The 13,587-nt window shown below is 38.5% G+C and overlaps 2 protein-coding genes across 5 annotated transcripts in view; one reads left to right on the plus strand and one right to left on the minus strand.

The window, feature by feature from the left end:
- The window catches only part of LOC139992332 (uncharacterized), a 261,704-nt gene that overhangs the window by 56,082 nt on the left and 192,035 nt on the right, over positions 1–13,587 (plus strand). The gene's annotated exons all lie outside the window — the stretch shown is intronic.
- Positions 5,187–13,587, minus strand: part of LOC139992329 (nephrin) — a 138,444-nt gene continuing 130,043 nt past the window's right edge. For 3 of the 4 annotated variants that reach the window (XM_072013073.1, XM_072013074.1, XM_072013075.1), the window contains 6 exons: positions 10,092–10,251; positions 9,401–9,748; positions 7,630–7,896; positions 6,413–6,652; positions 5,667–5,779; positions 5,187–5,508 (listed from right to left, as the gene is read on the minus strand). In XM_072013073.1, coding sequence (XP_071869174.1) covers positions 5,428–5,508; positions 5,667–5,779; positions 6,413–6,652; positions 7,630–7,896; positions 9,401–9,748; positions 10,092–10,251 — 1,209 coding nt within the window. In that variant the 3' untranslated portion in view covers positions 5,187–5,427. Of the gene's footprint in view, positions 5,509–5,666; positions 5,780–6,412; positions 6,653–7,625; positions 7,897–9,400; positions 9,749–10,091; positions 10,252–13,587 lie in introns of those variants that run through there. The other variant, XM_072013076.1, reaches the window with a different exon arrangement.

Raw genomic sequence — 13,587 nt, forward strand, 5'->3', positions numbered from 1 at the left:
AGTCTCCCCCCTCTCCGCCAACCGAACTTTGCCGGATAAATCGTGCCGCGGGGTCATTCTACTGACGAAAATCGGAGCGATTAGATGTGTGTATTACTCCGTGACAGGTGTTCCTTTACTACTACTTACTACATATTTACACGCGTAGTTATTATTTCACCGCCCAAACTCACACTACTGTTAATTTCGTTTAATTAATGTACGTTTTTATTTAATAATTTTTTATAATTTAATGAAGATTTTACAATGTACATTTAAGATTTACAATTTCTGTAGTAATTAAACTTTACTCGAATTTTAATTCTTTTTGTTATTAAAATTTCAAATTTGGCTAGAGTTTGGAATTGTTTTATTTTTCATTATATCAAACTTCCTAACAATCAAAAATATGTTTTTAAGAACAAATTATATTTCATATATTTTGTTCCAGGTTCTTCACAACTTTAACTTTTTCCTCTTCTCCCGGAAGGATGTATAGCGGTGCTTCAGCTTAAAACATGTAAGAATCTTTACACATTGTATTTCAATTAATTTTATCTGTTTTGTATATTGGCTATTTTCATTTATTATTAATTATTAATTAAAAAATAAAATCTGATTGAAAAACAGGTTTAAACTGTCCATTTTTCAATTGAATATTATCATCAAAATTTTTTATATAATAGAGGTCAATATTTTATTATTTCAAACTTTTAAAATAATTAACACTGTTATTGAGAAGAATATTCTATGTTTTGTTACAGATTTCTTGCAATCTGCGCTTCTACTATGGGATTCGAGGATTCTTCTTTGATAATAAGCTTCACGGTGTCTTGCTTGGGCCACAACATCCATAACAACATTCTTCGCGTTTAATCGTGAGTTGCATGCATTTTTGTTCCTCCGGTCATTCAATCATGTCGTAGGACGAAAGGTCCGAATCGACACGGGTGATTGGTTGTAATTTACGTAGAATTTTTTGCGAGTACAGTGACCGTGGATATTTGTTATATCCGTGAGTAGTAACATTTCCTCTATGTATTATTTATTAGTTCAGGATAGGTCTTCTTGCACATCGCGTCTTTTTTTTATATCAGTTACATGATACTGACTAATTTTATATTAATAATATCGATAATGGTACTAACTGATACAAACGATATATTAACAATTAATTTGAATTTTGTGATTGAAGATATGTTCACTATAATTACTTTTGAAATTGGGATGTGTATTTACTGAGAATTGAAATGACTTAATTAAATATTTCGTAATAATGAAGTCGGATACCCTCCAACTTCGTTGCATTCAAAATTGCAATTATTGCATATCTAATGATAATGATAATAATAAGCTTTTTTTATTTCACCTTCTGTTTTCTGATGACATTATTTCAAAGGATTTAATTGTTTGCCCTTCATTTTTGAATGTGGGTATTGATTTAAAATATATAATAGAGATATTAAAGTTCAATCCTGCCGTACTAAAATGTATTGAATTTTATGTGCAAGAAGATATTTCGCGACAGGCAAATTTTGGAGTCAAAGCAACAAGTTTTGAATACTGTTTTCATACTTTCGAAAATGTGCTTTGACGAAAGGATTGCCTGAGGTTGTTTGTATTAATATTTAACTTTGAGCAAGTATTAAATAAATTTCTTATTCAGTATCAGTTTGTCTTTTTTGTAATGTAATTTCAATAATTCATAGTGTCAATTATTTGAACGAATCATTATATTGCATTGATGCTATTTGTATTGTTTATTGTAAATAAATTCAATATTGGCATTTTGGTAATTTATTAAATTAATAAAGTAGAGTATAGGGTGTTAGTAATTGAGATAAAATACGAAAATGCAAAATGAAAAAAGATCAGCCCGTTAAAGACGAAATAGATGCACTAATACTTTCTTTTTAGTTAGGATTTTCAGGTTCTACCCTTTCCGTGTTCATTGCCAGGACCTCACTCACGTGCCCAGGTGCTACTTGGGTGAGAGAAAGGCAATGGGTACGATGATCATTGATTTTATAATAATTTGTAAGCGATTGACGATGCGTTAGTGTATCGTGCACGACGTACTTTCTACATAGTGTGTGTGGGTAGGCTGTGGAATTGCGTCGTTTTAGTATTTATTCCATTTGCTATAAATTTATATAATAAAACATAAATTCACACAAACATCATTTCAATTACAACCTGTAAAAACAAAGATTCGTTATTAAATAAGGCGAATCACAGGTATTAGTATTATTAATTTTCTTGTTAAATTATAATAAATGGTACCAAATTTCGTACCATCTATAATTTCCTTGAGAAATAGATATATTCTTTGAATTATGAATGTTTCTAATTAAAACTGAGATTTATTTTTATCGCGTTGTACGCAATGGTCGCTAGCCTTCGTCAGTCGATTTCAGGAAAATGGTACGTAACATTAGAGTGTGCATGTTGTATGCCAAACTCGGGTGTCGGAGGCGTCCCGGGACGTCTCTCTAGTGTAGGCCTTTGCGCCCGGGTTATGTGTGAGAACCGTGGAGTGAATGTGTTGGTGTGCTTGTTTTGCAATTTTTTAAATTTTAAATATAGGTTTCCGGGTAGGATAGGTAGTATATTTTCTGGTATGAATGTTAACTATAAGTAGGTAGGGCCGGGCAGGTTGGCACAGTCTCTCGTCGGGTAGGCGTGTTTTCGCGTGTCCAATCTGTTTCAGGAAATTTCATTCGAAAAATCGACGGTGAAGCTGGCGCGAATGGAACATGCCATCGTCTTTGGCTTTGCCCATCGAGTTTTTGAATTCCGCGGTCGTGGTCGCGATTGGGTTTCGACACGAACGTTAATATTGCTCGAGCATGCACATGCGAACGGACAGCGATCTCTATATGATCGTTGTTCATCCATGTACTTGGAGCAGCTTCCGCGATTTATGTTTTCATTTCACCTTTGTACGTTATTTTTTGGTTTGCGATTTAGAAAGTCTCGAGCTTAGATGTAAGTTTCAGCGGGCATCGCGCCCGAAAAAAGAAGAGACTATGAGCCGAAGAGGCCCGGCAAATTGCCACGCAAGAGGGCAACTACTAATGGCTTTTCATCTTCTGGATCATCCAGAGGATGGAAACTCATTCTCGTTACTACTTTGTCACTGTACTCGCTTTAGTATTTGTAGTAGTATTAGTTGTGATTTGTTTATTTGCCGACGTACATGTCGGCCCATCGTCATGTTGGGCTAATCGCGGTCTTTGAATTAGAGTTGCGAAAAAATGATAATCGCGTATATTTTAGTGTTGCGAATTATGATATCGCGATTGCCTTTAGCAATTTTTATTATGAATTGTCAGAATTTCTTAGAGTAATACATAGTAAAGTCTTTTTTGGTTCCTTTGAAGTTTCTTCCTTCGTTTAAAGATTTATAAATACTAATGTTTCATTACTATTTAACATAAATATTTAAAGTAGATTTTATTTGATATATAAATATTTATTTTATTTTTGTTTTAAGAATTAGTGTTGCGGTCTTTCATCGCGATTCTTTTAATTAGTTTTCTAGTTAGAGTTGCGTTGATGAATGATCGCGTTTTTTAAAGTAGTGTTGCGCCTATATTATGCCCAATCTTCTTCCATTGAACCGTGGAAGTACCTGGATCATCTGACGCAGCTTCATCACCAGCCATCTATATGGTTACATTGAACCGCTATTACTTTATTAGTGTTGCGAACATATTGATCTGAGTGCGTAGATTAATAATTATTAGTGTTGCGTAAATAACTCACACGGGAATTTCCTATCTTTTCTTTTTGTTTCTTTTCTATCAATAATAAAGATTAATTAATATTAACAAAATGATAATGTAGTCATCGCGATTTGCTTTGAGAATTTCCTATTTTATGGCTACATATTTGTATTAAATTATAGTTGCGAAATAGAATGAATATTCTATTCACGGGTTGCTTGATTACACTGAATGAATATTTTGATCATTTACTAATGTAAAATTAAAATTGCAACAGCACTCACGTTCTAGAAATTTTGTTATAATTTCTAATTCTCACTATTCACTATAGCATTGCATACAACGAATAAAGGTACAATTCTCGGTAAAATGGCAAATATAATGCTGTACATTTTGTCCTCCTGTTGGATTATTCGAACAGAGATAAGCATCAAATCGGACGTATCGCGAAGCATAAAAATTATGCGAAAGATAATATTAGTAAGATAAAATTAAAAATTATGATGAAATTTCAACAATTTAAAATTACTTTTTTTTTACTTTAATCAGTACCAACTTCTGGCAAATATCAACCAGGAGAGATTTATTATGATTGCAATTGCATTTTGCATAATTTGTATTAATTATTTATTTTTTTTACAGAAATATGAAGATAAATTGTTTTTAAAACGTTAAGATAATCTAAAGCGTGAAATTTTCTAGCGCAAATTTGCTTTCGTTGGTTTTTGTATATAAAGGTATAATACGTATATCCACTCTCGGATTTCGCATGGAAGAATAGGCTATTGAGATTCTCGTTCGAAAATCTTTACTTACGAGGGTGTTGGAAAGAACGTTACGAGAAATTATATGCTCGATCGAAGAGATTTCTACCGTAAGTAACCTGCTTGACTAGGTCAGTCCGATATATTTAGCCGTGATAAAAGACACCAGGATTGCAACGTAAAACAGAGAAAACAGATAGAAGAAGATTCTCATTAGGTATCTGAGTTTCTCGCGTCTTGAAACAAAGATTATCTGGAAACGGGGCCACGATAAATCGCGTCCTTTCCTTGACCTAAATTTCAACAGCAACCGAGCAGAGTTTATGCGATCACCTTTTGGTCTGTTTCGAAGATATACGTTTTCGAGCTTTGTTCTCGACTACTATACGAGATAGCGCCATTCCCTTTTTGCAGAGTGCATTTAACGTCCATGGGTGCATTAAATCTCTTGCGGAAATAGTCCGGGGCTCGATCCGAATCCAATGACTTCTTCCTTTTAGTTTGCGAGTATTTTACGTAAAAATCTACCTATGGAAGACGTAGTTTGGGTGAGCTGTAAAAACAAACTGATAGAAACACTGTTTTCTCGGTCATTCTTCTTATCGCGTTCAAAGTTTCTCATTTTCGTATCTACGAATTCTTATTTAGCATATTTAGTCATTAAGAACGTTTACCTGAGATCGAGGACCGTTGAAAGTATCGTAATGCAATCGCGTAACACGAAATCGATGTGTTTTATTTATATACAATATTTACAAAGGCATACTGTTATCGAGTAGCTAATAAATATCTTCGTACGCTTAAACGTGTACAATGTTGCATAAGCATGGCTTTAGTCTTTTTGATTTTCATGTGTTGCGACAGAACGTAGCCTATTCGGAGTGTGTCGACTGTCAAGTCCGTGACTATGCTCTTTTCCTTGTAATTACAACACTGTTTCCTTTCTTCGTCGATCTTTAGATGCAGCTTTCTTGGATCACGGCGCTTCTGATTGCCGTTTCCGAATATCGATGTGGCCTCTGAAGACTATAAAATGTCTGCAAACAGAGTTATTCCTTTTTTTAACGGAATGTTTTTCACGGCAACGTTCGCTAGATTTATAGAGCAGCGAGGCTTTCTAATCGAAAGACACGATTATTCGCGTTATAACGCTTCATCCTTTAAAAAACGACGAGGCAGAAATGAAGTTACTTACGTTCGGCGATGCTCGAGGATAATCTGAGTCTTCTATAACATCGTGGGATATTTCTCGGCCTTCTAGCTGTCGTGGCCTCCGTGGTAAGGAACCGTAATGTAGAAGCTTCCTATCTGGAAAAATTTCATCGTAGCATTCTATACACTATGATATAATTCGGTTTATCGAAAGTCTGTCATCGGTATAATTGGATGTGCCTTCTTTTTTCTTTTCACAAGTGCTTTTTAAACTCGAAAAGCGGTGTATTCCGTGCAGCGATCATTTACGAGAGATAAATTGATGAGATCGAAGGGAAAGACGTTTCATAAGATAACCACGTCGTATCGATTGTTTGTGCGGATTTTTCGTACAGCATTATTCACGAAAACAAATATTCGATTTCTGAATCGATACATCTACGTCGAATAGGTCGACGTAACGTACGCATTTTCCACGAGCAATTTTCTTGAAAGTATCGTTAACCACGGTCGTCGTTTAGGACGAGACTCGATATATTTGCGATTCTTCGCTTAAACGGAGCACTTTCATCAGTCTGAGTAGAAATTTACCAGATGAGATGGTGGGTTATTTTTCGCCGATTTTATCTAATGTGAATAAAGATAGAATATGTTTTTCCGTTCGAATTCACCTGTAGATTTCGCGCGATAGAGAAACTAATCTTGCGTGTGTGACAGAATGTTCAAGTGTATTCGAAATTTCAATTTATGCGAAACAGAAGCGTATACAGAGCGTATAACGTAACTCACCTGTGAAATGATTGGTCAAGGCTGTAGTTGGTATGAGATCAGGATTCCCATCTTCCTCTTCGCCTTTGGTAGCAAAAGTCGCGATACTCGGTTGTTGGGGTGGTTTTGGCTTTGCCGGAGTGGCCGCGTGTTTCCTCCAAAGCGCCATTAATACTCCGGTCACGATTAGACCCAAACCGGTTGCGGTACCTCCTAGGCCAATCAGGATCGGTGACATATCCACAGAAGATGTAGATTCGCCTATAAACCAAATCACCCTCAATCCTATAACGTATCTACGTAGCTAAATTACTTTTATCGTTTCTCTTCTTCTCTTTCTCAAATTTCATACGTACATTTTTATATTCATTATGCACAGTTGGATGAAAATTTCATCAACGACGTAAGTACGCATTTATTAATTTCGAAATAATCCTATATTACGTTTCTTTCGTAAAAGCTGAATTAATTCTTAATTACTTATATCGATCGATTCTTAATTACACTATTTGCAATGATAAATGATCATTGGAAATGCATTACTGGAAATAAATTGTAAGTCAATATAAAATTTAAAGAGTAATTTTATGTGGTGGATGTACATCGAAACTATGTACGTGTATGCGATTGTGTAATTAATTAAATGTTCGTTTCGACGAATTAATGGATGTAAATAAAAAAATTGGCGAATATTTTATTTACGGTCTTTACTCATGATATGGCACTTTTGAACGAGCTAACGGAATAGCGGAGCGGAAACAACGAATGTATTACCAAACGATACGCGAAAATGGCAAAATAGAACTGTGTCCAATTTTCATTTGACTACTATTCTCAATTTTATTTTTCTTTCCTTTGCTTTCGCCCTCTTTCTCATATATATGTATGCACGTATGTCTTTCCTTTTTCTACCAAGACTGCGTTACATCCATGGAATATTAGGATTGATTAAATTTGAAAACGTCTCGATCGTAACCTAATGGAAAGTTTTTGCTTGGTAAATAAGCGAACTTTGTACACGTTAACTAACAAATGGAAAGGGAACTAAATGGACACATCGTGATTGGTGGGATACGTGGCAATAGCGAGAGAGACCTGTTCATCTCAGAACGAGAGATAAGTTTTGGCGAGTCGTATCCTTTGAAGCACGCGTGGCTTATAAAACAGATACCGATAACTGTGTTCGTATCTCTTTGTACATATAACCTGCTCAATTCGCGTTAGAGGTACTTACGCACCGGTGAACTTGGCCACTCCTTTCAGAGCTTCTCCTTCCATGATCACTGGATCGCTGGAGCCCTTCATATTGACCGCGTAAAGAGCGACCGTCGTTGGCTTGCGAAGTTCCAACTCCCAGTAAGGATTTGGCGATTCCAGTCGTTGCTTGTCCACAATCGCGACAAATTTTTGCGGCAAACCACCGTCGTATCCTTCCACGCAAGATATTCTGATCCGTGAACCGGTCTGATTGTACGCCGTGCAGTTTTGCAACGGGTACGGTCTGCCTGCGGGCGAGACATCATTTCCGATCATACGACGTACAATTTATATATAAAGGATACTATACTATATAACGATCGTGCGTAACTTAACGTTTCGAATGAAATCACAAGTATTTACGATGAATACGATTATAGCAACAAGGTGAGTTACCGCGGGGACGTATAAATATACAACGGGATATATAAATGTCTTTTATTTGAAAAGAACGAGCACGTGTGTTGACAGAGGGTTGTTTACTGCATACAGCAAAATTTTGCTCGACACGGCCCGGTGCGGTGCGGTACGGTACGGCGATGGAAAGGGGAAAACAGTGGCATAGTCGCGTTGCGGTTCGCACAACTTCATTTTATTTCGCAACGAGAATAGGAACGCGATGCTTCATCGTTTCACGACCAATGAAATTATGTCGCACGATCGTCATTATCGGCGATGGTGTTGCATTAACGAGATCACTTGTATGCAAATAGGAGTTTGAAAAAGCTTGCGCAGGCGTCGGACAGTTCGGTCGTTGTAGTTCATTTTTTATTTCTCCGTATAACGCGCAACGAAAATAATCCTTTGCAGCAGCGTAAATTAGTGGAGCCACGATAAAACAGATTTCCTGTACCCTTACCTTTTCTGAGCGTATTTCTATTTTTACGCCTTTTCATTTTCATTTTCTAGCTTTGTACGCACCTTGTAAATTATTTAAGAGCATATTTCTAACGCGCGTCATGCTTTGTTTGGTCGAGACCGAGTATTTGCAAATTGTTTCGATAATTTACCTCGAAAATCGTTATCTTTCGTGTAACGTTATATTACATGTATATAATATACATAATCTACGTACAATGTATTGTACGTTTACGCGTACTCGTATCAGAATCTTAATTGTCGCCGTTTGCTTCCGTTTCTCGGCAAACGTAACAACTTAGTCAGGGGAAGAAAATGCTCGACGCTCGAACACGACTAGGTTGGCGTTTCCACTTACCGCCTTGCATTATCGTTACAATTAACGATTTAATTACTCTCGGCCGGCGAGGTGGACCCAGCGAGCCGTGCTGTTTCACGCAGGGCGTATACTGGTCGTCGTATGATAAAAGATTACCCGATAATTACTAACGTAAGAAATATGTTGCTCCTCCACCGAAAATAAATTATGTGACCAATTATCGCAAGCAGTGCACGTTAAAGTTGAGTTAAAATTGAATCCTCGGAGAACTATTGACCGAGTTTAGCAGACCTCTCTATCGATCTTTCTACAGGTGCGATACGGACTAAATTAATTTCGTGAACTCGACTGAGTTCGGCAGTAATTTTACCTGCTTTTCCATCGTTCCGATCGGTTTTCGATCAATATGTTTTTCATCGACTGTAATTCGAATGTCAGTGCATTGCGCACTCACCGTAAACGAGTATATTCTAGCGGAGACTGCGTATAAAATTTCCAGCAAAACGCTATCTACGACAGGATCGGCGAATACGCGTGGACGCGATGTGACAAACGGTAAACGAGTTCTGACGAACCTGCTGCGATCACTTGGTAGATGCATGGTTGTTTCGAAGGACCCACGATGTTGCTGGCCCAGCAACCCAATGTTCCGTAATCCATGTCGGATGATGGGGTGTAATTGAGTCTACTCAAGGTGCCTTCGTTAGAATACTTTGTGGACGGAATGTCGCTGAGATCACCGCTGCTGTTAAACGTCCAGTGGAAGGAGACAGAGGTTGGGCTTGCGTCAACCTCGCAAACTAAGCTGATGGTTTCGTGCTTCAAGGCACCGTGAACCTCTTCGGGAACGTTGAGAGGTGGTGGCGTTGCGTTCTGATACCTCCAACCAGCCGAGTTTAAAACGTGTTTACACACAGGAGCGACTGTAATAAAAACAACAACTATGAATAATATGCTCGATGTATCTTAGGTGTTTTACACCGTTCACGTTTTACACCGTTCACTTACACTTGCGGCGATACATTGCCCGTTAATAAAAACGAAGGATCATTGCGAGACTGGCGTAAAATATTTATTTCGCGCTGCGTTTATCTCGGAGAGAATAGAGTGCGTGCATTAACATAAAGGAAAATAAAAGCTGACTTATCCGGGCAACTAGCAAAGAAATGTGTATACCAGCCATGTTTTATCGCCAAACTCTCGCTAGATAAAATATCTTTTTCTGGCTCATGATTGGGCAATATAACAGCGGCAAAATATACTTACACATAACCTCGAGGTTCACTACGTTAGAACTAGCACGACCCTCGACATTGACGGCCATGCAGGTGTACCTTCCAGCGGATTCTCGAGTTATACTTTGAAGTACCAGAGAGTGGTCCGAGAGTACTATGCCGGCGGTGACGTTGTAATGGAGCTCTTCTTCCTGAATAAACAAAGGGAGAATATCCTGCGTCAAAGAATCGCTGTGTCGGTTGAGATTTCGTTCGATTTAGTTGGCATCCGTTACTTTCGTCTTTAGCGACGAGATTTTTCGAAAATGTTGCAGAGAGATTGAAATGACGAGAAAGGATAGGAGGAGCAGATAGTCAACGAATAGACGGTTCACGGTTTGTTGCGTATGTCATACATAGTTAAGTCTTCTCAGCCACGGTTACCGGGAAAAGTTAGCGACGTGGTCGGTGGAGCTTCGAAAAGTTAGTACAGTGTTTGGTACATTCTCCGGTTCCTATCCAACCATAAAGCCTGTCATACGCGCGAAAGATTCAAAATTTACCTCGTAGCAAAAACACACTCGAAATTCGCTCGAACTTTGCTTACCAAATCTCTCGCGAATGTGGGAGTTTTTCAAATAGGAACGAAATTCTATACGATACGTACGCTGGCTAAATCTCCGCTCCGCGTGTACTTTCCCACAGCAGTCGAGCAATTTCTTCTCGCTCTGTTTACAGATTACGTACGAAAGATGAAGGTTCACAAGGATCAAAGTAACAGAGAAAGTTTAACACGCTGAACTTTGTTCTTGCGCGTTTTGATTTTCTTCGCCGTGACCGAAGAAAACGTTGCTAACGAGACAACGTAGTTCTATTTGCAAATTGTCGCTCGCTTCGTGGACTTGGTCAAAGGGAATTTACGATTTATACTACTCAGGTACTATTCTCCGTCTTCATTCTCCTTACGTACCTGCTCGTTATTTTACGTATGTTCAAACAGGCGCGCGTGTCTCTGTCTAACCTCTTGTCTGTACACTCATCTCTAGCCACTGGTTTACGAATACACTCTACCACGCGTCTACGAATCATACGCTCTTGTATACACCCACTAGCGGGCAGATTTTCGCACCTCTTCGTCCTGCACACTTCTTCGAATCTCCGTTTATGCAAACGTACTTATACACACACGCACACATGCAAACATATATGTACATGGCCACGCGCGATATTATAATTTCCCCTTAACTTTCTGGCAAAGGCTTTGCACACAGATTGCGGCCCAAGGCGTGTCACGCAAAATGGAGGCCGTAGATGGGTGGAAATTTCGGAAACTCGATTATTCCTGTTGCCTCGGGAACTTTATATGTATATGTTGTATATACCCACGGATGTCTCATGGCAAGTAGACTATTTGAATATTTCGACGAAGCACCGTTAAAACCATAACTCGTTCGACTCGATTGATTTTTCCCGTTGCTAACGAAAAAACTTTCTGAATTCCTGTATCCGATAAATCGTATTTCTCATTGTTACCCATTGCTAAATTCCAGCAAAGGCATTTCAGCAGAGAAAGGGAGGAGGGAAAGAGAGAGAGAGAGAGAGAGAGAGAGAGAGAGAGAGAGAGAGAGAGACGAAGCGTAGTAAACTCTGGTTGTAAATTTGACAGGTTTCCATGCAAATCACCTTGGAATTAATACATACTCTATCCGAGTAGCGTCGAAACTAATTCGGCGTGTACGCTTGTTCCTGTTATCGGTTTTAACTAATTGTAAGTTCCGAATTGCAACTCGTCATTAATCGTGTTTAGTTCACGCGAATAAAAAGGCAACTAGATCGACAACTTTGGATGTGTTCAAACAGCGTGGAAACGTATTCGCGTAGAATTGGGGTAACCCGAGACTTTATCCTCGTATTAGCATACTTTCAAGATTTGATTGAAAGAATAAATAAAGATGCGAGACGATGTTGGCAGAGATAGAAGACCAAGATTGTGTGACGTTGTCAGAAGCGTAATATGACGAGCGACGTACCCGTTTCACTCGGTTTCGTAGGAATATGCGGAAACTTGCACGTGCCAATTGTACGCCTCGTTTTCAACGCAAGAACTTGCTGAAGAACAACTCGAAACTATCTTGAATTGGAAAGCAATATGCCTTTACACGTAACAGTTATCACAAGCGTCTGTGCATCGAAACGGAGTATGCACCATCGAACGCACAACGTTTTATGCTATCTCGCGCTTTATATACGTTCAATATTTGTAACATTTCCCTTTTATCCCTTGTCGAAACATCGTAAAAACAATATAGTAAAGCTGCTTTACGAGCAAAGAAGTATCGTGCTGGTTTGCGAGGTACATATTCGAAACAATTCCTTTCTTCACGGTATGCCTTCATTTTACCTCGAATTCCTGTATTTTCATATAACGTAACGTGACTGCATTAGATGTTAAATATTCGCATTCATGTCAGAACAATAATACGTATTCGTGGCAAGCAAGGAATACATTTGCTTCCTTGCATTACAAACGGATGCCAGAAAAGCGGTAGACAAGAGCGATAACTCCTATTCTCGTGGAATATCTCGGCACGTGCGTCTTCCGGCCAACTTACCTACCGTATTCTTATCTGTCAGATTATGCATAAAGCATAAGCAAGCTTTCTTCATCCTTTGATTCCTTTCTCGGTGATACCTTTACTAATCTTAAAGAATTTTGCGACGTATGCATACAGATGCACTGAATGTTTCTTCGGAAACAGAACACGGTACGACGATAATCCGTCGATCCAGATCTAGTCAAGGTAGGATAATTGCGACGTACTAATATTTAAAACAGCAATCGAATTTTACAGCATCTTGTTTGATGCACATTTACGTATATAGATTCGTATATCGCGATGAAGGGTTCGCGATCGATTTCGATGCTATGGGAATTTTTCAAATCCATTCAAGAGAATTCGGGTTTAAGAAACATGGAAATGATTTTAAAAAATCGCGTATATCGCGCCCTTGTTATTTAGATCCAACGAGGACACGCGGTATACCGATCGACTTTATAAAGTTACATATTTGTACGCATACATATATACGTGAAGCACGGTCAAATGTTGTCGAATTTGTAAAACTCTCATATACTGTGAACGTAGTAAATAAAAAAGCATGGTTAACGTTATTTTCAAAATGTGGCTTTGGAAAGTCTAGAAACGTCGCTATCGTTCGTTTTACAACGTGATGGTACTGCGACCGACCGATGAAAAGTCATCGCGGGACGAGCACGGTAACGTGCGATGACATTGCGCGCGTAATGACATTTAACGCGTAGCATTGCGATAATACGAGCATCACACCGCAATGTAGCATAGGTAAATCAGTGGAACGTTTGCCTTGGTATAACACGTCCGACGGATTTAGTTTCAGCCGCGCATCACAGCTCGGGCTGATCTGCCGTTGAACATATCACTGACAATGAGAAGCACGCACATCCGATCAACATCCGAACTAGCTGGGTTTCGCGTCTCTCTTCTTTCTCAATTTCCTCTTGAAAAGAT

Source organism: Bombus fervidus, chromosome 11, assembly GCF_041682495.2.
Source record: "Bombus fervidus isolate BK054 chromosome 11, iyBomFerv1, whole genome shotgun sequence".
Classification (NCBI taxonomy): domain Eukaryota; kingdom Metazoa; phylum Arthropoda; class Insecta; order Hymenoptera; family Apidae; genus Bombus; species Bombus fervidus.